Source organism: Gouania willdenowi, chromosome 21 (assembly GCF_900634775.1).
Source record: "Gouania willdenowi chromosome 21, fGouWil2.1, whole genome shotgun sequence".
In the NCBI taxonomy this organism is placed as follows: domain Eukaryota; kingdom Metazoa; phylum Chordata; class Actinopteri; order Blenniiformes; family Gobiesocidae; genus Gouania; species Gouania willdenowi.
The window spans coordinates 17,853,142-17,877,037 of record NC_041064.1 but is presented as its reverse complement, the minus strand read 5'-3'; the positions used below and the strand labels follow the sequence as shown (position 1 = coordinate 17,877,037).

Here is a 23,896-nt window from a genome sequence, read left to right as displayed (position 1 = left end):
TTCGTGCTTCAGATATGTAATTTTTATTTCCCCAAGGTTGTTATTCAAGGAAGTGATGACATTGCCAGCCGAGCCATAGACCTACTAAAAGAGATTTACACCAACCTTGGACCAAAACTACAAGTCAATCAGGTACTTAAAGTGTGTTTTTAATTTTTCGTGAATGATTTGATGATGGATTTGGGTCATCAAGTGCACTGTATGCAAAATGTGCAATACATATATATTTTTTTTTTCCTTTACTTTCTCAGGTTGAAATTCATGAAGACTTCATCCAGTCGTGTTTTGATCGTCTTAAAGCCTCCTATGACACCCTCTGTGTGTTGGATGGAGATAAAGACAGCATCAACTGTGCTCGTCAGGAGGCCATTCGTATGGTGCGAGTTCTCACTGTGCTTAAGGAGTACATTAATGAGTGCGACAGTGATTACCATGAGGAGAGGACGATACTCCCAATGTCCAGGTACAACCACTCTCACCTGCTTCCTTTTCGTATTTTGATAGAATTTGACCCCCAGAGTTGTGTTCTCTATGGGCTCTATTCTCCCATGTGCGTAAGTCCAAAAAGTCCAAAATTTTTGGTTATGCGCTATTCACTCCCTGTACTTAAGTCAGTCGCTGCGCGCCTTCATCCCAGTTACGCACTGTGGGTGGAGCAGCCCTGAAATGTGGGTGTTCCCATTGAAATCTGGCTTTACGCGCATTCTCCGGTGTGCATAAGTCCTTTTCCTCTTACATGCTTCTAACCCTGGAATAAGTGCAGCGCCCCGATAAGGTGAATTATATAGATACATTATATTGCACTAGAAATATGGACTTAGTTACATTTGAAGCCACACGGACTTGTGCGATTAATTCAAACTCTGACAGATGCAAACTTCTGTCCATGTTGGTCACAGTGATTCAAGTATTTTCATAATATGTCCAATGTAAAGTCACAGTTTGATCTACTACAGAGTGAAACAAGCTGTCATATGCAGATGAGGATGGACCACTAGCTGTTCCCACACATATTTTAATGAGGCTCAGCTCAGGTTGCTTTAAACAATTTATATTTAAAACTGCATATTATGGAAGCCAATAGTTCTGTTTCACTGCAAACATCCCTCTGTATTTAAGCAGGACACTCTGCGGTCGGGTTATTTCCTCATATCTCCAGCATCCCACTCTGTCACGCTTTACAGCGATGATGATGATGATCAAGGAAAGAGATTTTAACTGTGACTCAGTCACACTGCAATAATCGGATCAATGATCTCATCAAATCAACATGTTACATTGTTTACCAATGAAGGCGTTTCAAATTAAAAGTGAACGTTTATCATTTTCACGGATTTCAATGACATTTACAAGCGTTGGGAAAACTCCAGGTTCCGTGATTTCTAGACAGCCCAAAAAAATGACAGCACCACCTGCTTTCCTTCAACCCACCTTCATTCACACATACGCACTTTTGGTCTACCTTACGCACGGTGGGCATGTCAGCAGCCTGGACCGGAGAAGTGCGTAACTGCAGGCGCGCAAAAAGGCGTTTAAGTCCAGATGGGAGAATGGAGCCCTATATGTCTAAGTGTGATGTCATTTCATTAATTTCACACACTCACACTGTTTAACTTTAAGCTCCTTTATGCCCTTTCTGTTCCAGGGCTTTTCGTGGAAAGCATATCACACTAATAGTTCGATTCCCCAACCAAGGACGCCAGGTAGATGACTTAGACATTTGGTCCCACACCAATGACACGATCGGCTCGGTCCGCCGTGGCATCCTGACTAGGATAAAAGCCAATGCAGCACATACCAAAATTGAACTCTTCATTGGCGGAGAGGTAGTCGACCCAGCTGATGACAGGAAGCTGATTGGACAGCTGAGTTTAAAGGACAAAACGGTAAGAATAGAATGTTCAGTGGGACTTTCCATCACATATTAATAGTGATTTATAGTGATGCTGTAATAACAATCATGTTCAGAAGATTTTATGGTCACATGTTTGCATGTTTTTAGCTCTAAGGCTGAATATTTCATTCAGTTTTGCTCCATAAAGCTAAATAAAGTTTTATTCTGTTTATTGATTTATTCAGCTGATCACGGCCAAGCTGACCCAGGTTAGTGCCAACATGCCCTCGAGTCCAGACAGCTCATCTGACTCCTCTACTGGCTCTCCTGGTAACCATGGTAACCACTACAGTGATGGGCCCAACCCTGAGGTGGAGAGCTGTCTTCCCGGTGTTGTGAGTTGAAATGAGATTATTTTTCATTATTATTAAAAATTTAGAAATTGACAGGGTCTTTATTAATCTGTTTTTGATAAGAATTTTTTTAATTTCATTAATGTGGATTAAAGTTACAAATAATTCAGTAAATAATCTTTAGCACATTAAAGTTTTATTTCATAATAATTCCAGAAAGTTCTTTTTGTCTTATTTTTGAATAATATGTATAAAGCGATCAGCAGATGCCTCTGAAGAAGACTGCCAGTTGACAGAAACATGTCAGGATATGAAAGTCAATTTCCTGAAAAACAGTTGTCACAATAAATGAAACCTAAAAATGCGAGAGTATTTTTTACTTTGGGCTTTAGCGATGCTATATATATGTTTTTCTATATTTGTAACATACAGATGTGTTTATCAACAAATGTACAGAATTACAACCTCTGCTGTCTTTCCAGATCATGTCGCTGCATCTACGCTACATTTCCTTCCTGTGGCAGGTGGCCGACCTCGGCTGCAACCTCAACATGCCTCTGCTCAGAGATGGAGCCAGAGTTCTAATGAAGCTCATGCCCCCAGGTATATGTACACTTATTCTATCAGCACACTCTGTGTTTACTGTGCCCTCATGCACATTGATGATATTATCATCTCGGTCGTGTTCTTTGTTTCCTTAGATAACACTACAGTGGAGAATTTGAGAGCCGTGTGTCTGGATCACGCAAAGCTTGGCGAGAACAGCCTCAGTCCTTCACTTGACTCTCGCTTCTTTGGCCCGTCGCCATCACAAGTGCTTTATCTTATAGAGGTGAGGCTTGGTGGACATTTGTAGACCATGTTGTCTTATGTTGTGAGCAATGAACCTTTTTTTTGTCTAAAACAGACTGTGGTAGTCAGGGATCTGCCAAGAGCAAAAATTATTAGAATCATTAGATTTCTCTGCAGCATCGATTTATATGCTTTGTCAGGATTTACTCTATCACTTAGTCTCGAATAGATAAAACGGATAATAAGAGTCGCAAAAAATAATATAGTCAAACTAAGTAATAAAGTACTGAATTAATGTTTTATTTGATATCTGTCGTTTTACAAAACCTCCATCATGATACGCTGCATCAAAGTAGTAAGTTTTAAGAATTATGTGATTCTAAGTTTGTTCGACAAGGTTAAATATTCCCATCAATAGATGCATTTGACATCTCAGCCATGTGCTACATTGTGGGACCAGGTCAAAGGTCACAGTAACCAAAATATGTGCATGGTAAACAGCATGCATGAGAGAAATGCATACTATCGTCAATTTTAAGCACTTTAAAGGGCAGCAATTAAAAAAAAAAAAGAGAGAGAGTGAGTTGTGGAATATTAAGCATTCTATAGACATTCAGCTAAAAAGGCATAATAGTGTACATATGTTTGACAAATATTCAAATATTTTTTGAAATGTCTAATTTTACTGCCAAACCAACCACCAAAGTTGATTTATTTCAGTATTTTCATTTAAAAAGTGAAACTTGTATAATGTGTACATTCATTTCATACAGACTGACATATTTCAAGTGTTTATTTCTTTTAATGTTGGTGATTATAACTGACAACTAATGAAAACCCCAAATTGAGTATCTCAGAAAATTTGAATATTGTGGAAAGGTTCAATATTGAAGACACCTGGTTCCCTGCAAAGGCCTTTAAATGGTCTCTCAGTCTAATTCTGTAGGCTACACAATCATGGGGAAGACTGCTGACCTGACATTTGTCCAAAAAACGACCATTGACACCTTACACAAGGACGGCAAGACACAAAAGGTCATCACTAGAGAGGTTGGCTGTTCACAGAGTTCTGTGTCCAAGCACATTAATAGAGGCGAAGGGAAGGAAAAGATGTGGTAGAAAAAAGTGTACAAGCAATGGGGATAACAACGCCCTGGAGAGGATTGTGAAACAAAACCCATTGAAAAATGTGGGGGAGATTCTTAAAGAGTGGACTGCAGCTGGAGTCAGTGCTTCAAGAACCAACACGTACAGACGTATGCAAAATATGGGTTTCAGCTGTCGCGTTCCTTGTGTCAAGCCACTCTTGAACAAGAGACAGCGTCAGAAGCGTCTCGCCTGGGCTAAAGACAAAAAGGACTGGACTGCTGCTGAGTGGTCCAAAGTTATGTTCTCTGATGAAAGTACATTTTGCATGTCCTTTGGAAATCAAGGTCCCAGAGTCTGGAGGAGAGGCACAGAATCCACGTTGCTTGAGGTGGAGTGTAAAGTTTCCACAGTCAGTGATGGTTTGGGGTGCCATGTCATCTGCTGGTGTTGGTCCACTGTGTTTCCTTAGGTCTAAGGTCAATGTAGCCATCTACCAGAAAGTTTTAGAGCACTTCATGCTTCCTGTTGCTGACCAACTTTATGGCAATGCAGATTTCATTTTCCAACAGGACTTGGCACCTGCACATAGTGCCAAAGCTACCAGTACCTGGTTTAAGGACCATTGTATCCCTGTTCTTGACTGGCCAACAAACTTGTCTGACCTTAACCCCAAATCTATGGGGTATTGTGAAGAGGAAGATGTGAGACGCCAGACCCAACAATGCAGAAAAGCTGAAGGCCACTATCAGAGCAACCTGGGCTCTCATAACACCTGAGCAGTGCCACACACTGATTGACTCCATGCCACGCCGCATTGCTGCAGTAATTCAGGCAAAAGGAGTCCCAACTAAGTATTGAGTGCTGTACATGCTCATACTTTTCAGTTGGCAAACATTTGTTGAAATCTTTTTGTGTATTGGTCTTAAGTAAGGATTTAAGTAAGTAAGGATTTTCCTTAGTTGTCAGTTATAATCATCAAAATTAAAAGAAATAGACATTTGAAATATATCAGTCTGTGTGTAATGAATGAATATAATATACTATATATATAATATAAAGTTTCACTTTTTGAATGGAATTACTGAAATAAATCAACTTCTTTATGATATTCTAACTATATGACCAGCACCTGTATATTTAAACCATTTGCGTAATAAGTAGGGATCAACCATTATAGATATTATAGGGCCGATACCGATTTTTTTTCCCATCAGCCTTAGCCGATGGCCGATATGGACTGCTGATTTTCTTGAGCCGATATTTGGAACCGATACTACTTTGCTCCCTCGATTTACACCATAAAAATTGCACAATGATGATAAGAAATGGTACGGGTCTCAAATTTTTAAAAAAAGGGAACATTTCTTGAAATTAACAAAAGAAAGTAGGAACAGAAGAAGTCAAAAATATTTCGGCTCTCTGTAAATAATGCGGATCGGTAAACGCAGCAACCCGCATCGACCGATGCCGATACACGTAAGAAACGCAAAAATCGGCCAATAATATCGTGCGGCCGATGTACCGGTCTATCACTAGTAATAAGAATAATAAGCATTTTTAGCCAAATATTTGTTGAATGGGATTATCATACCAACTTTGCCGTGGTGGAAAACTGACCGAGTAACCTTTGACTTCAAATTCTCACATAGGCGTAGTATATCATTTCTATGCAATGCCTTTCTGGTTCATAATTGTGAATTATTGTGTTTTCATTAAAGGTGGTGTACGCTCTGCTGATGCCTGCCAGTGCCACTTTGGGGGAGGATGCCAGTGACTTCCAGTATAACTTCCTGAAGAGTGGCGGTCTACCGTTGGTCCTCAGCATGCTCACCAGGAACAACTTCCTTCCATCGGCTGACATGGAGACGCGACGCGGGGCTTACCTCAACGCGCTGAAGATTGCCAAGCTGCTGCTGACGGCAGTCGGCTTTGGTCACGTAAAAGCTGTGGCAGAGGCCTGCCAGCCCAACGCTGAAGGAAATATACCAGTCTCTCCGGTTAGAAAACACGCACACACTCAGACTTGTGACATAAGTAGCCTGTATAACTGGTTTTTAAGTGAATTTCTTCTATAGTCCTGACATTTCTTTTTCTCTGACGTCCTGTGTGCAGATAAATCAGGCCACTCATGACCAGGCCCTGGTGTTACAGAGTGCCCTGCAAAACATTCCCAACCCTGCGTCGGAATGCATGCTGCGAAATGTAGCCATTCGCCTGGCTCAGCAAATCTCTGATGAGGTCACAAAAAGTTTAGGGGTAAGTTTAAGATGGATGTTTAGTTGGCACACTTTAGTATCTGAACACATCTGATCAGAAATTTTGTTTTTACCAGAATTTCTTCCAAGTGTCAAAGTACATCCCTGACATTTGCGTGATCAGAGCTGTCCAAAAAATAGTGTGGGCATCAGGCTGTGGTACTGTTCAGCTGGTGTTTAGCTCCAATGAAGAAATCAGCAAGATATATGAAAAGGTAAACGTAAGTCTTTTGATTCGTCTTTTCTTCTTGCAACATAGCAGCTAGTGAAGAGACAACATGGGTTGTATCCACTCTGGTAACATAAAGTGTGCTTCCCCCCCACCCCCCCCATCCCAGACAAATGCTGCCAAAGAGCCTGATGGAGAAGACGAGCAGGTGTGCTGTGAGGCTCTGGAAGTGATGACGCTTTGTTTCGCCCTCATGCCCACTGCACTTGATGCGCTCAGTAAAGAGAAAGCTTGGCAGACCTTCATCATAGATTTGTTGCTACACTGCCACAGCAAGTGAGTACAGTGATGTGTTGGTGCAAATGTGCCGACTCAGGCTTTCTTCTTAGCGTTTTATTGCTGTAATGATGCTGATGCCGTGGTCTGTTCTTTTCAGATCTGTGCGTCAAATGGCCCAGGAGCAGTTTTTCCTGATGGCGACTCGTTGTTGTATGGGCCATCGACCGCTTCTCTTCTTCATCACCCTCCTCTTCACTGTCCTTGGGGTGAGTGGATATATGTACTCATTTGTGTGTTCAAGAGGATCTTTTATTCTTCCTTAAATGCGGAGAATTTAATGCATCACTACAAGCGCTTAATGCAGTGGTTCCTAACCTTTCTCGGGTCATGACCCCATTTTGATGTAAAAAATTTCTGGGCGATATGGGAAAAATAACATATCACGATTTTTTTCTTTGTGAAATCACCATTTTATCACGATTTTTTTTCTAATTTTAAGTTTTACCATTAAAACAAACCAAATAACCTTCTTAAAATCATCGCCCTAAATGAAAAAAATGAATAAAAAATTATTTAGGAAAAGGTCATTATAATTTTTTTTAAAAATTGTATGTCAGCAATTCATCATACTGGTTCCTAGTACAATTAAAATAAAAAAAAAAAGGCTGACAAGTTATTTTAGTCACACACAATTTTTTTTAATTTTGTTTAACTAAAGTGGTGTAGCATTAGCATTAGACACACTTGCTACGTAACAAGGCAGCATATCAGTCTAGTGATTTCTATTTTTTAATGAGGTAACACATTCATGTTAATAAAATCCTACTTTAAGCAGTGTTTGAACCCCTCATTTCACACAGTTTAGACAATCATATCCTTTACAAGATAAAATGTTACTGCTTTGGTTACATTAGGCCTGGGTGATATGGACCAATATCTCTATATTTTTCCTCAAAATGGCAATAGGTGATTTATTTTTTTTTTCAATAGTTTTACAAGAAAAACAATAATGGGTCAAAGTCAGTGGTAAAAAGGCCACAAAGGCCCTTTTACTAATCACTAGCAGTCAATATCAACATTTTGTATCACTTTTAACTTTTTCCTTCATTAAGGCTGAAATGTGATTAAATTATGTAGTGTTGCTTTTTTCAGGGCAGCTCTGAGTTGCTGAAAGTAGTTTTTAAAGTAAATCACATTCAGGACACTGTCTCTTTAAGAGAGTGGAAACAACCCCGTTATCCATAGCATCAGATCTCTGCTACAGCGCAGCGACAGAGTTAGTTAGAGAAGAGAAACACATGCAGTGTTTTCTCAAACATATTTCAGTGCTTCAACACTCAGAACTGATACATTTTTACAGGACAGACAGACATCTGCACTGAGCCTCTGACAGACAGTCGCTAACACGGAGGAAGCAGCACAGCAAACTGTGTGTCCGTGCACTGGGGGGGAGGGGGAGCGGAGCATACTTCTGCCCCGTTTAAGCACTTAAATAATCTTAATTGATGTCTGTTATGCTGACATGCTGACTAGAAAATGGTGTGATTTGGCAGAGAAAAAACCATTGGATGTGATGTGTATGGACCACAGACATATGACACCCACAGACATATGGACCACAGACATATGACACCCATTTTAACCCTTGCGGTGCCCGCAAGGGTTGAAATGTGACGGTTCTACGATAGCCGTGATTTGGGAGATCGTCGTCATGTTGTAATCCTTAACGATCTATTGTCAGATCGCACACCCTTACCTGGGACTTTTTTTTTTCTTCGAAGAATTAGTTTTTGATCATGTTTATTGAAGTACATTACAAATACAAAAAAAAATTAAATATAATTTTTGATCAGTAATATTTTTGTTTTTGTTTTTTCAATTACTAGACATTCGAGGCGACCCCATGGTTGAAAAACACTGACATAATGACAAATAAAAATCATTAAGTTATGTATTGGTTTTTAACTGCAAAATAATGAATACATTAATAAGTAGTTTTTTTTAATATTCGTATTACTAGACATTTCTAGTGTCCCCAGGGACTTTTGTTTCTTTTCCTAGAATTACTTTTTGATCATGTTTATTAAAGTGCATTACAAATAGAGGATATTTTATTTGAACTAGACTTATATTTGAGAAAATGTAAGTATAGAATACGGTTGTTTGGTATTTATTGTGTGAGAATAATATTAAAAAAAAAATATATATATATATATAATTTTTGATCACTAATGATTTTTTATTTTTATTTTTTCAATTACGAGACCTTTAAGCCGACTCAACATAGGGTCATGACCACAAGGTTGAAAAACACTGACATAATGACAAATAAAAATAATTGAGTTCTGTATCAGTTTATATCTGCAAAAATTTCTATGAATATATAAATGCAATTTTAATAAGTGTTTTTTATTTTCTTATTACTAGACATTTCTGGCGACCCCAGGGCCTGCATTTCATTTTAACTAGATTTATATTTGAGAAAGTATAGAATACAGTTGTTTGAAATGTATTGTGTGTGATGTGTTATTTTGAAGATTTAAAGATATAATTTTTGATTAGTAATGGGGATTTTTTTTTTTTTTTGTTTTTTTTTTTTGTTTTTTTTACAATTTTTAGACATTTCACAACTCTAAGGTTGAAAAACACTGACATAATAGCAAATAAAAATCCTTAAGTTATGTATTGATTTTTTTTTACTGTGCAAAATAATAATAAAAAAATATATAAAAATTTTTTTTAAAAATTTTTTAAATAAAAATTGTATTCTGATAATTAATGTTCTTATTACTCAACATTTTAAGCGACCCCAAGGTTGATTAACACCGGTTTAACATCTTATTTTTTACCCACGTGTGTGTATAGAGCACAGCTAAGGAGCGAGCCAAACATGCGGGTGACTACTTCACTTTGCTCCGACATCTGCTGAACTACGCCTACAACAGTAACATTAACCTGCCAAATGCTGAGGTGCTGCTCAACAATGAGATCGACTGGCTCAAACGGATACGTGTAAGACTGCTTCACCATTTTTACCCAGCATTCACGTTAATAATGTAAATGCTCTTTTTCATGTTGTTTAGCTGATTAAATGTTGTTTTTGGATAGGATGAGGTTAAGAGGACAGGCGAGACTGGCGTAGAGGAGACTATCCTAGAAGGTCACCTTGGGGTCACCAAAGAGCTCCTAGCCTTCCAAACACCCGAGAAGAAGTATTACATCGGCTGTGAGAAGGGAGGAGCCAACCTCATTAAGGTACAAAGAGGATTTCTATTATTTACTCCCATTGCTTTCAACAGAATCAATTATTTAGGACAAGATACGCTGATGAGCCATTACATTATTACTACTGTCACCTGTAGTAACTAAACCGTAATTAAAGTTTAATCTGAATAGAATAGAATACACCTTTATTGATCCTTCGAGGAGAAATTCACGTGTTGCAGCGACACAATCAAAATGTAAAGATAAATAAATACCAACGTAAGATAATAGTGCAAATGCAAAAACTGTAGGACAGACACGAATTATAAGAAAAAAAAACACATCAAATTTGCAAATGGTAATCACCATTTATCACTATATTTAATGCATGCTATAATTACAATTTCTTTATATGAGTAGTAATGTATACTATATATTCAAGAAACTTTTATGTAAGTTATAAAAATACGTTATTATTTCTCGTCATTTTATGACTTTTTCTTTTCCTCAAAGATGTTTTTTTGTTTAGTTTTTTTAAAAATATGCAGCAGACACTTTTTCCCCAATGAAAATATTCTTTGAATCCATAATAAACATGCATTGCTGTCTTAAAAAGATTACACTTCTTGTAGTGTTGACCTTTGACAGCATGTGCAGACAAAGTAAAAAAAAAAAAAAAAATCCATAATAAATCACCCACATTTTACAAAACAGTGATATTATTGCAATTGGTAAAGTCTAAATTAGCTGCATAATACAATTCTAAAACAAATAAACCATTAAGATGAATAAATCAATACAATAGTTCATTATTTATGGTGGCATTATAGAGATCATTTTCCCCTCGTACTCATTTACTATTTATAATCCATAATACTCACTAAGTGAAACGTTTCAACCACAGATATTCAATTCAGTTCAAATTTATTTATATTGCACAGGTCATCATGAAGCATTATCAAAATATAAAATTTTTAAGAAAAAAGGAAAAAACAACATATGTATCAGTTACTTTATGCGCTCCATAATAAATATGGTCACGTGCACCCACCCAGCAGACTGGAAACTTTGGTCAGGCGTGGGTGGCTGCTGACCTCAAAGATGCTTCGATTTTGGCATGTTTTTAAAACCTGTTCCGTTTTCTGTCACCAGGAGCTGATCGATGACTTCATCTTTCCAGCATCAAATGTTTACCTTCAGTATATGAAGAGTGGCGAGTTCCCCACTGAGCAGGCCATCCCAGTGTGCAGCACTCCTGCCTCCATTAACGCTGGCTTTGAGCTGCTGGTGGCACTGGCTGTTGGTTGCGTTCGTAACCTGAAACAAATAGTCGACACTCTGACTGACATGTACTACTTGGGTATGGCAACACGGTTCTTTATTTTACCCATGTATATGTTGGAAGTGTTTAGGACAGTCTTTTATTGTGTGTTTACCCGTAGGTTGTGAGACGCTGACGGAGTGGGAGTACCTGCCTCCTGTTGGTCCACGGCCCAACAAAGGGTTTGTAGGTCTAAAGAACGCCGGTGCCACTTGCTACATGAACTCCGTCATTCAACAGCTCTACATGATTCCTCCCATACGCAACGGCATCCTGGCTATCGAGGGAACCGGCACTGACGTAGATGATGACATGTCGGGGGATGAAAAGCAAGAAAATGAGGTAGTGTGAGAAACTGAGAATTGGTGTCGTAGCAAAAACATGTTGCCTGATGAAGATTTTCATCCTTTCCCAGAATTCAATGACTGACAAAAATGGCCAATTCTGAGTAGGCCTTGTTGGCTTGACTTGGAGCTGAGGGCAAAAAGATCAATTACTCCAGATATTAAAAAAATTCAAATTAGAAATTTGTTAGCCAAAAAATTAGGCATTTTCTGTTCTTCATGCTGTCTTGTGGTGAAGTGTTTTTTAACAACTCTTGTGTTTCTGTTCACAGAGTAATGTTGATCCTCGTGATGAGGTGTTCAGCTACCATCACCAGTTTGATGATAAACCCTCCAGTAAGTCAGAAGACAGGAAGGAGTACAACATCGGGGTACTACGACACCTACAGGTTATCTTTGGTCATTTGGCTGCATCCAGGTTGCAGTACTACGTCCCTCGAGGATTCTGGAAACAGTTCAGGTACTTCAGGATGTCTGTGTTTTCAGTCTCGGATCTATTTTGCCTCTGTGTTGCGGGTGCTGATGTTTTTCTTTGTTCTTCTGCAGGTTATGGGGTGAACCAGTTAATTTGCGGGAGCAGCACGACGCTCTGGAGTTTTTCAACTCTTTGGTGGACAGTTTAGATGAAGCTTTGAAAGCACTGGGTCATCCTGCCATGCTCAGTAAAGTGCTGGGTGGGTCTTTTGCAGACCAGAAGATTTGCCAGGGATGTCCTCATAGGTGGGTGGATATATTCCTCTTGTGGTTGTTTAAAAAGTGGGATTGGTTGTAGAATTTATAATTAAGGATGTCGGTTTTTGAACAAGACATATATTGTGTTGCCAGATACGAGTGTGAGGAGTCGTTCACAACACTCAATGTAGACATAAGGAACCATCAGAACCTGCTGGACTCTATGGAGCAATACGTTAAGGGAGATCTGCTTGAAGGAGCTAATGCCTACCACTGTGAAAAGTGTAATAAGAAGGTAAGACCCTTTACTCTTAGTAATGTTGCTGACTCCTTATATTTTAGCCACATTTTTAGTCATGCCTTTGCAGTCAGAGCTCCTAAACCAGTCGTTGTCGTGACCCCATTTTTATATTTTAAATTTATGGCTACCCCAGAGACTTATTTTTCCCTCTCATTAGATTTTTGATCATGTTTGTTATACTGGTATACATTTATATTTCAGAAAGTGAAAGTATAGAATAGTTGTTTGTGGGTGTGGGTGCGTGCGTGTGTGTGGTATTTTAATGTAATAAAGAACAACAATTATTTAAGCTCTTTGAGGTTTCTGCCTCTTCCTGCACTGTGTATCTATTTCTGTGCTATTATGTATTGTTTAGTTTAATTTTGAAAAATAGATAAATAAATCAAATAATTAATTTAAAAAGCAGCATTCTAATCAGTATTTTTTAAATTTTATTATTATTAGAAATTTCCGGCGAGGAAAAAAAGAAAATAATCTAAAGCTGTGGTTTTTAACCTTATTTTAGGTACTACAAAGTTCAATAGTGCATTTACTGAACCCTCTGTAATTGGAATATGATTTTTTTTTTTTTTTTTTAAAAACATGGATATATTTTATTTGGACACATGCAAGCCTTTTCCAATTTTTTGCTTTGTTCAAAACACTTTTAATTGTTATTAATTTATATTATAAATTCTAATTTACCATTGTTATAGTCATTTGACCTTTAGTAAACTAGTTTTTTATGAAATGAAATTTAAAAAAAGAAAGACATTTCAGGCGTTCAATTATATTTCCAGTCTAAAGGTTGAAAAACAATGTCATTAACTGTGAAACTCCCTGTCTGCAAAATTGAGGCGAGCAAATAAATAACCTCTTTAAAGTGAAGCCTTTCATTTCATGCTTTTCCATCATGCCCCTTATCTTTAGTTCTAAGTTTTATTATCTTACAATGTGATCCAGTGTCAAGTATCGCTATAAAACATGATGGCGACAATAAATATTAACGCTTAGTCTGTAATATTTTGTCTTTTTTAGGTTGATACAGTTAAGCGTTTGCTGATCAAGAAGTTGCCGCCAGTCTTAGCCATCCAGCTCAAGCGCTTCGACTACGACTGGGAGAGAGAGTGTGCCATCAAATTTAATGACTACTTTGAGTTTCCGAGGGAGCTGGACATGGAGCCGTACACGGTAGCTGGAGTAGCCAAGCTCGAGGGTGATGACGTGAACCCTGAGAACCAGGTCATCCAACAAAACGAACCCTCAGAGCCAACGCTGCCGGGCAGTTCCAAGTACCGTCTGGTGGGAGTGCTGGTACACTCCGGTCAGGCAAGCGGCGGACACTACTACTCCTACATAATCCAGAGGAATGGCGGTGACGGGGAGAAAAACCGCTGGTATAAGTTTGATGATGGGGATGTAACGGAGTGTAAGATGGACGATGAAGAGGAAATGAAGAACCAGTGCTTCGGAGGAGAATACATGGGGGAAGTGTTTGATCACATGATGAAAAGGATGTCGTACCGGAGGCAGAAGCGGTGGTGGAACGCCTACATCCTGTTTTATGAGCGTATGGACTCACTGGATAAGGACAACGAGCTGATAAAATACATCTCCGAGCTGACCATTTCTAACACCAAGCCGCAGCAGGTCAAGATGCCCGGCGTCATCGAGTGCAGCGTTCGCAAGCAGAACGTACAATTCATGCACAATCGAATGCAATACAGCCTGGAATATTTCCAGTTCATTAAGAGACTTCTGACCTGTAACAGTGTCTATTTAAACCCGCCTCCAGGTAAGCATTTCTCTGGTTCATTTATTGTCTCGATGATTTCATCTAATTACTTCAGGGAGTTTATTTTTTATTACCATGTTTTTTTTTTTAGTCAACAGACTTAACGGAGTGAGGGAGATGATGGGGGTAGCTTCTAATTTTGTATTAGAGTTGAGGTTATGTTTCATGCAGAAGTACAATTCAAATGCTGGCATTAGGGATGGGTACTGAATTTGATACGCATCGAATTCCTTCAGTACATCCTGGTACCAAATCGTGTAAATTCAAACGTTCCTATGTTTCGGTGGCTAAACGCATCCTTGTGACTGAGGGGGAACTGAACACGCACAAGAGCGTAATGACGGCAGTAGGGTTCATAGGGTAATTGTTTTCTTTTTGTTATCAGGGCAAGACCATCTTCTGCCTGAGGCAGAAGAGATTGCTATGATAAGCGCTCAGCTGGCTGCTAGGTTCCTTTTCAGCACAGGGTTTCACACCAAGAAAGTAGTCCGTGGCCCTGCCAGTGACTGGTGAGCTACTCGACTCACTTCTCATTTCCTGTTAAATTTTTTATTTATTTTTTTCTTCCTCTGTGTAATTATCTTTGTTTGCTACTTCAGGTATGACGCCTTGTGTATCCTGCTGAGACACAGTAAGAATGTACGCTATTGGTTTGCACACAACGTCCTGTTCGCGTACCCCAACCGGTTCTCTGAGTACCTGTTGGAGTGCCCGAGCGCCGAGGTTCGAGGAGCGTTTGCCAAGCTCATCGTCTTCATCGCTCACTTCTCCCTGCAAGATGGACCCTGCCCATCCCCCACTGCCTCTCCTGGACCATCCACTCAGGTTAGTGTCACACCAGTCCTTGCAAAAAAAAACACATCTCTGGCTTCCTGAATAATACTGATAAAACATATAAGAAGTTGATGTTTAATTAATTACTTTCATGGTTTCTCTGTTATTTACTAAATCAGTTCTTGTGATGTTCTGTGTATCAGGGCTGTGACAACCTCAGTCTAAGTGACCACCTGTTGAGAGCTGTACTCAACCTGCTCAGAAGAGAGGTTTCTGAACACGGCCGTCACCTGCAGCAGTACTTCAACCTCTTTGTTATGTACGCAAATCTGGGTGAGCATCACACGGAGCTCAGCAACATGCCACGTGCATCTGTTTCTGGCTACTTTCCAGGAGGTTTTCAATCAATAGGTTTCTAGTTTTTAAAGCTACTTTTCTAACGTCCCTCCCAGGCTTGGCAGAAAAGACCCAACTGCTGAAGTTGAATGTTCCTGCTACCTTCATGCTCGTGGCGCTGGACGAGGGTCCTGGCCCACCAATCAAGTACCAGTATGCCGAGCTGGGCAAACTCTACACCGTGGTGTCCCAGCTGGTTCGCTGCTGCGACGTCTCATCACGCATGCAGTCCTCCATCAACGGTGAGTGAGTTTCTGTCGAACTGTTGTTCTGTAAACAGCCCGATGAAGATTTTCCATCCTTGCTCAGATTCTAGTGACTGACACAACAGCTTCTCTGAGTCTCTGCCATGTCGGCGACACTTGGAGCTGAGTGCACAAATTACATTTGTTTGCTCGAATCTTCTGCTTTATTGTTGTATTAATAAGCTTTCTCTAACCTTCCTCTACCCTTAGGTAACCCTCCCCTCGCGAACCCTTACGGTGACACCAACCTGACGGCTCCAGTGATGCCTGTGCAGCAGCTTGTGGGAGAGATCCTGTTTGTGAGGACCAGTTACGTGAAGAAGATCATCGAGGACTGCAGTAACTCTGAAGAGACTGTGAAACTGCTTCGCTTCAGCTGCTGGGAGAACCCTCAGTTCTCCTCCACCGTGCTCAGTGAGCTGCTCTGGCAGGTAAATCCAAAAAACGAAGCGTTACTTTTGCTCAGGCTGTTATTTTTGCATCTATAAGAGCTGCAGTTCAAATTACACATGTTGTACTATCCTGTAGGTGGCGTACTCCTACACCTATGAGCTGAGGCCTTACTTGGACTTGCTGCTACAGATCTTGCTAATTGAAGACTCCTGGCAAACGCACAGGTTCGACACACTGCTCAGTGTAAAGTGAGGCTGATTGGTCATGAATGTATTGTAGACTGTCACTAGCATTAATTAATTAATCAGGCCTGGATGAAGACACTGTCACATAAGGTTTTCTATTTGACACCCAAATCATTCAGTTCAAATATGTAGCAATTTTTTCATGTATTCATTTATTAGGACAGTGTACACATACATTAAGTTAAAAACAGATGATGAGATGTTTGTAGCAGACTCTAGCTTAATTAGCCATCTGTACTCAAGATGCAATATATAGATCTTTATAAATATATTTTTAAGATCTCTAACAGATGCAAGAAGACTTCTTCGTGCATCGATTCAAATATGATATCGATGACTAACGGTGATTATACCATATCAAATTAATACCATGGTTGGTGTCAATTACATTTATAAATTACAATTACTTCTTCAACTATCCATGTTCAATTACAACTCAATTAGGATTACATTGACTGGCATTTCCTCCAAATATTATTTTTCCCCTGAAAGTCAGATACAATTATATTCTCAATTAATTAAGTTCAATTACAATTATGTTCTCAATTAATAAAGTTCAGTTACAATTATTCACAATTACTGAGTCTATAATAAATAGGTTTTCACCCATATCTTAAATCAGCTGTAAAATACACACAAAAATACTTTTCTATCATCCAATTTCTTTTTCATCCCTTGGTTACCTTGTTAGGCTTCCTTATCCATTAAAATATAGGTTTTTAATATTTTTGATGTGGGCGTCTGAGCTTTTTTTTTGTCTCTGTTATGTTACCAAATCTATGGGTATACAGTTAAACTTCATATGAAACATTTTTTAATAATTGTTCGCTGCATATGTGTAAGCCATAGAACTATATCATGGTTCTGCGTTAATTAAATTGTAAATGACAGTTTCTATAGAATGTTCATGCCAATTACAATTAGAAAGTCCACTAGATTTTTTTTACGTCATAATTTTAATTAATTACCAATTACACAATTATAATTAACCCCAACCCTGAGTAATACTCAATCATTTTGAATTTTTCCCCCCTCTTTTGCTTGCAGAATCCACAACGTTCTAAAGGGCATTCCTGATGACAGAGATGGACTTTTTGACACCATCCAGCGCTCTAAGAACCACTACCAAAAACGAGCCTATCAGTGCATCAAGTGCATGGTTGCTCTCTTCAGCAACTGCTCTGTAGCCTATCAGATCCTACAGGTAAATATCCTCCCACGAGTGTCACGCTTCTCCATTCCGTCATTAGTTTAATAAAAGAGAAAATGCTAGGAGTTTAAATTGCTGTTTTAAAGTGCACTAATGTGTGACACTTTGAACACACAGAGTAACGGCGACCTGAAGCGTAAATGGACGTGGGCCGTGGAATGGCTGGGTGATGAACTGGAGAGAAGGCCATACACAGGAAACCCCCAGTACACCTACAACAACTGGTCTCCCCCAGTTCAAAGCAATGAAACCTCCAACGGGTATTTCCTGGAGCGCTCACACAGTGCACGCATGACCCTGGCCAAGGCCTGCGAACTCTGTCCTGAGGAGGTGAGTCAACACTGTCATTCACACATTCAGCTTCACTATAATCAGCAATGTTTGATATTTTATTATGAAAGGGAAATATTCCAAGAATCTCTAATAGTTATTAATAAACCCAACAGCCTGCAAATGTTTTACATAACTTTGTAATGCAGCCATATTGGACAACGCTATTAGAAAGTTAACACATCACTGGATTTTGCTTTATCATTTCTTAATCTGAAAGTTTATAGAATTGTCATTTTGATAACATAGTTTAACCTCAATCTTTGAGTGTTTCCACTCAAGGGAAAGCCACTTGATTAGTAGTTCGTCCAATATGGCTGTTGATAAAGGTTCAGCACATTTAAGGACACATTATAAATCTAATGGAAAGTTTTCTAGTGTTAACTTGAACATTTAGAAAAAGGAGATATTTTACTGTTGAGTTAATGGTTATTTTGTTAGTAAGAAGAGAAGTTGACTGCACACTGGTTCCCTCAACCAAAACTAAGGCTGTTTTTACATTTTTACTATTAGAAAAACAAAACAAAAACGTGCATGAGATGCCTTCTACAGGGGAAATAAATCTGTCATTGTGACAGTAACTGTTATAACAATATAACGTGCACTGCCTGTTAAAAGGCCAAGCGCCTCATCTAAGCCGACTTGAAAACGGACAAAGAATTACTCTTGTAAAGATGTACACACAAGTGAGTTCTCACTGTTGCACAAACCCTTGAGTCAAACTTGAGGCCCGGGGGCCAAATCTGGCCCTGTACAGCATCCAATGTGGCCCGCCGGAGTAAGTAAACATAAGATAGAGAACATAAATTAACCAGAGCAGGGTTGGGGCCAATTATATGTTTTAAATTACAATTTTGTCTTCAATTATCCATGTTCAATTTCAACTCAATTATGATTACGATGACCGGCGCTTCCAATTACAATTAAAATTACAATTATGTTTATTCCCCTGAAAGTCAAAAACATTTACGTTCTAAATGACGGAAGTTCAAATTTAATTAATCACAATTATTGAGCCTTTAATTAAAAAAAACCTCATAAAATGTAACTCCTCTTGTGTTAGCTTTCTGTTAGCATCTCTTATTATAACAGGTCAGTTTTGATGTCTTAAATCAGCTGTAAAATACACTAAAAAAATATGTTCTATAATAAAAATTGTTTTCCGTGTGGGCGTCTGGGGATTTTTTGTGTCAGTATAGCCCTCAATTTCACGTTTTGGAAAAAATGGTAATGATTATCAAGAAAACGTTTAAATATTTGTTAACTTCATATGTGTAAGCCATAGAACTGTAACATAGTTCCCCAGTTTTGCGTTTAATTCATTTGCAATTGACAGTTTTATGGAATTTTCGTGCCAATTAAAATCACAGTCAATTATCTAAACTCAATTACAATTCAATTATGATTACAACAGCAAAAGATTTTCAATTTCAATTACGCGATTACATTTATAATTGAGCCCAACCCTGGTTGAAGGCATCAAACATGTTTACTTTTGAATGAGGGAACCAGAGGTGGAGATGTGTCGTTCTTAGCAAATCCTCATTGATTTGTCCTGTTTATAACCTGCATGTTTATAACTAAATAGTTTGATTTTCATATCCAAAGAAACTCTGCACACCAGCCATTCCTTTTAATGACTAATGGAGTTTTTTGTAACCCTTTGAAATGCTTGTTCTATTGACTGTATAGTAATTTTTTTTTGGCTGCTGTTCACAATACACCCAAAATTCCTTATTTTTGGTCTGAAATTCAATCACTTGTATATTTTGTTGATGACAAGTCTCGTCAAATGACACACTTCTCTTGTAATATTCCATACACAGCTCAAGTGTACTCAGGGAAGCCCAGGGAAGGTCAGTATTCCAGGCACCTTCACATAAAGGAAAAGAAATGAAAGCAAATGTATTGATGAATTGGCAGAGAAACACTGTTTAGGCCTCTCAACACCACAAATGTTTTGACTGTTTTAGCAACAAAAAAAAGAAACAACACAGGTTATTACAGCTTTGTCCACACACAGTCACATGACCAACACATCAGAAACCAGAGCAGAATTGTTCTATTAACAGTTGTCTATTTTTTCCCCCTTTGACGCATCCTGATTTTTTTACTCATTAAAATGTACATTTTAGGACATCCATAAGAGCATTTATTGATGCTTTGTTTATTTGATACAGCACAGGTATATCAGTGACTGGCTGCCAAGTGTTGTTTATCTCATCCAAGAAGACACACACACAAGAAGAGCGCAGCGAGCGCCATTTTATCCCATTTTATCTTCCTAATGCCTGTTTTGCAACTGATCCCTTATCCTTAAAACATGGAATGTGGATGTGAATTATGCATTACTTTTTGTTCACTTATTGAAGCTAAAGCTGTGTCTTCATAGATTGTCATAGTCTTTTCACAAGGATTGCATTTCAACAATTAAAACATCCTTTTGCTTCATTTTGATTTCATAGCCAAAAAATTGCTTCCCTTAAGGAATAAAGATACAATATTATTGCATCATAAGCAATTAGGCCATAAACTTGCCTTCATTTGCTAATAATGCTCAGGTGCACTTAGAAATTGAGGCGATTTTACACAAAGTGTACATTAGAAAAATGTGCTGACAGAATTTCAACCCATGCATAAACATTATAGAGACTTTAAAGTACAACATTAAACACATCATAATCAAACTATAATAAGCAGCATTTAAAGCACTGATTTTCACTGTTAGTAATGCTATGCTTGTATTGACCTGTTATCATGTGTTCTTTTTCTTCTCTTTTTGTTTTGTTTCTTGTATTGTAGGAGCCTGATGAACAGGAAGCACCTGATGATCAGGACTCTTCCCCTCCTGAGGACACGTCTCTATACCCCAATTCTCCTGGGACTGCTCAGTTCCAGCAGGTACAAAGCTGTACATGATAATGCAACTGTAGATGATAAAATAACCTCATATATACAGTGTATATTTAAGCAATATCACACGAGAGGGCTCCAAAGGTGTCATAATATAGCGAATGACAGCTAATGACAGCTTAATACAAGGGATGCAGTTAGAGGAGACTGTACAATCCCAATGAGTGAGTGCATTTGGCCAGTCGTCCTTTGCATTTTAAGCTGCCCATTACTGTAATGCATTACCTGTAAATAATAGGGACACTCCTACATATTATTAATTTATAACCCAGTTACAAAAACGGCTTTGAGTAATCAGAAACATCAGCCCTGATAGTCAGGAATTCTCTTGCATTTTATTTTATATTTATATTTAAAATATCTATTGACATTTTTATTGAAACTGAATTATACATTTTTAATAAGGTGAATTATAAAGTTTTATGCTGTTTTAGAATGTGATTTTTTTTATTTTTATTATTTGACTAGTGTGGATAGATTTTGTTTTTAGGGTGACTTTTAACAGCTGTCCAGGGACAGCAGCTGAAAATTAGCCATTAGGCTAACTCTGGTACATTATTCCTGTCAAATGAACTAAAAAATAAATACAAATAATGACAGCCTTCATGACCTTATTCATGCTAATGACAGTGTAATGTCAGCCTTATGTATAAAACTTCAAGTGTTGCCTATAATGATTTATTTGGCTCTGCCAAAACAACTGGAAGGGAGATGAGGCTGTTGCCAGGCAACACGTAAACATTTCCAAACTGACAGTTGACTAACAGTTATTAGAATGCCTAATCAGCGAAGTGGAAATGTCTGTAAAAAGTCCCAGTGCCGTTGTTGTTGTGTATTAGCATTAATGGAATGTCTCTTATCCAATCTAATTACTCGGTCAGAATTAGCTGTTGTATAAATAGTAATAAAGGCAGAGCACACAGTTAGTTAATGAGTTTTATTTTCTCCGTCTTGAGCAGAACAACCATCCTCATGGGCAGCCGTACACCGGACCTGCTGCTCAGCACATGAACAACCCCCATCGTCCCGGGCCCGCCTCCGCCCCCGCCCCGACCCCCGGCCCAACTCAGACCTCCACCCCAAGCACCGGCCCCGCCCCAGGCCAGAGCCCGCGAGCACAAGAGAACTGGGAGGGCACAGAGGAGGTGGCCCCCACCCCCACCCCCACCCCGGCCCCCGCCCCAGCGCCGGCCCCGCCTAAGGAGTAACCTCCACCTCTACTTTTCTGCTGTGCCTCGAGCCTCCATCGTCCCACGACTTCCTCTCCTCGCCGGGCTCCTTTTTCTTTCTCTGTCTCTTCAGCCCCAGGACAGGGCAGAGCCATTTCTTCCATCCAGTCCGCTGGCAGGCAGCCTGCGGGAGGCACTCTTCCCTGGCCTCGAGCCACCTGAGCAGCTGGCAGAAGCGAGGGAGCGGACCGGAGTTCTGCTAAATAAACACAGATGTACCCAGAGCTGAGGATGCTGATGTGCTTGTCTATGCGAGGAAAAAGGTGTACATAGTATGTTTGTTTTTGACTGTTCAGATTCCCCCCAGTAGTATAACTTTGAATGGTTTGCTGTTGGGAGATGTTGCAGATTTATGACAAAGTGGATATTATAAATATAAAAAAAAAATTCCCCCAAGAACTGTACAAAGACAACATCAGTTCCTCTTCTTTTCGTTACCCATACTCAGCAGTAAGGTCTCTTCTACCATTGGCCAGTTACTGGTCTTTCAACTGTAGAAAAACACCTTCTTATATCACAGTTGAATAATTATTATTCTTTAACTCCTTAGATACCTTATGACCCATGATGAATCAACCATGGAGCTGTGGTTGGTTTTAGCGTGAGACATGGGGATGTTTGGGTGGACTTGGGGTGTTCGGTTGACGTGGAAAAACCAGTGATGCAACATTGTTCTGAAACTCATTGCCTTTCTTTCTGTTTGTTTCTTTGTTCTGGTTATTAGTTGAACCTATTTGAAGCTCTAGTTAATATGCTGTAACATTTAGCATGGCTTCTCACCAGAATAGTGTAGCCCAAGGGAAGACTTGTGAACATAACAACCTCAAGCTGTTCTTAATCCACATCTCCAGAGGGGGGCGCCACCACGCCCCCTTAGGTTTTTTTTTTTTTCTTTTTTTTTTTTTTTTTTTTACACATCTGACTCCATCCACAGCGAGGGTGATGTGTTTGAACCAATGTATGAAAAAGTGGCTTTTCAATTGCACATTTATAATCCTCCAACTTCAGATTAGAGAGGCCGTTTCAATGGGTTTAGACAGTTAAGCTTTCCTCTATAGGAATCATAAGAAACATATGCAACAGACTGGTTGCACTGGGTTAACTGGTGTATAATGGACTGTGCGGTTTACTTCAGTCTCTTTCAGTAGTTGTAAACTGACTGGTTGCTTCGTCAGCAGTCTGGCTGAAGATGAAGGTGAAGCAACCAATCCTGAATCAGTGTGTGACCCTTCTCTCCGCCCCCTTCTCCCCCAGTTCAGATTAGGTTCCCACTGCAGAGTTTATGGTAATAGCAGCTGGTTAGTCACATTGCAACTTCAGCTAATTATGTAGGAGTAAAAGGTAAACATTGGTAAATACTGTATTTAATTGGTAACTTGAATGCTTGTATCTTTTGGAATTTCTTTTTTTTTTTTGTCTAAAACATACCAAATACTCCTGCAAATGAAAATATTCTGCCCACCTTATATTTAAATATTTTGCTCTTATTTTATAGAATTTATTTTGTTGTATTTCACTAAAAAAAAAAAATAGAATTTGATTTAAGAGGAACATTTTTGTCCTTGTGTTATTTTTAAAGAAGATATTGACTGTGTACAGAGTTCTGCGCCCTGTTTCTTGCCGACTTTTGTTTTGGCCATGGTGTGACATTGAATTCTGGAGCTACAGTCGCCATGTGGACTTTCACTTTGTGAGGTTTTTTGTGCACAGAAATATAACAAAAAAAAAAAAAAAAAAGCATTGCGCCCTTAGCAAATAAAGAACATGGAACTTG

The 23,896-nt window shown here is 39.0% G+C and overlaps 1 protein-coding gene across 9 annotated transcripts in view; it reads left to right on the top strand.

Moving 5' to 3' along the window:
- The window catches only part of usp9 (ubiquitin specific peptidase 9), a 39,880-nt gene extending 15,984 nt beyond the window's left edge, over positions 1–23,896 (top strand). For 3 of the 9 annotated variants that reach the window (XM_028435160.1, XM_028435155.1, XM_028435156.1), the window contains 30 exons: positions 37–132; positions 252–463; positions 1,646–1,886; positions 2,080–2,229; positions 2,670–2,790; positions 2,889–3,019; positions 5,787–6,065; positions 6,181–6,324; positions 6,401–6,544; positions 6,662–6,828; positions 6,929–7,037; positions 9,637–9,783; positions 9,880–10,026; positions 11,128–11,335; positions 11,418–11,638; positions 11,913–12,100; positions 12,187–12,360; positions 12,466–12,607; positions 13,631–14,387; positions 14,773–14,896; positions 14,987–15,212; positions 15,365–15,494; positions 15,614–15,799; positions 16,013–16,233; positions 16,331–16,419; positions 17,488–17,644; positions 17,768–17,980; positions 19,807–19,836; positions 20,783–20,881; positions 21,853–23,896. In XM_028435160.1, the coding sequence (XP_028290961.1) occupies positions 37–132; positions 252–463; positions 1,646–1,886; positions 2,080–2,229; positions 2,670–2,790; positions 2,889–3,019; positions 5,787–6,065; positions 6,181–6,324; positions 6,401–6,544; positions 6,662–6,828; positions 6,929–7,037; positions 9,637–9,783; positions 9,880–10,026; positions 11,128–11,335; positions 11,418–11,638; positions 11,913–12,100; positions 12,187–12,360; positions 12,466–12,607; positions 13,631–14,387; positions 14,773–14,896; positions 14,987–15,212; positions 15,365–15,494; positions 15,614–15,799; positions 16,013–16,233; positions 16,331–16,419; positions 17,488–17,644; positions 17,768–17,980; positions 19,807–19,836; positions 20,783–20,881; positions 21,853–22,101 (5,502 nt within the window). In that variant the 3' untranslated portion in view covers positions 22,102–23,896. Of the gene's footprint in view, positions 1–36; positions 133–251; positions 464–1,645; positions 1,887–2,079; positions 2,230–2,669; positions 2,791–2,888; positions 3,020–5,786; positions 6,066–6,180; positions 6,325–6,400; positions 6,545–6,661; positions 6,829–6,928; positions 7,038–9,636; positions 9,784–9,879; positions 10,027–11,127; positions 11,336–11,417; positions 11,639–11,912; positions 12,101–12,186; positions 12,361–12,465; positions 12,608–13,630; positions 14,388–14,772; positions 14,897–14,986; positions 15,213–15,364; positions 15,495–15,613; positions 15,800–15,866; positions 16,234–16,330; positions 16,420–17,487; positions 17,645–17,767; positions 17,981–19,806; positions 19,837–20,782; positions 20,882–21,852 lie in introns of those variants that run through there. The other 6 variants (XM_028435164.1, XM_028435159.1, XM_028435163.1 and 3 more) reach the window with 4 other exon arrangements.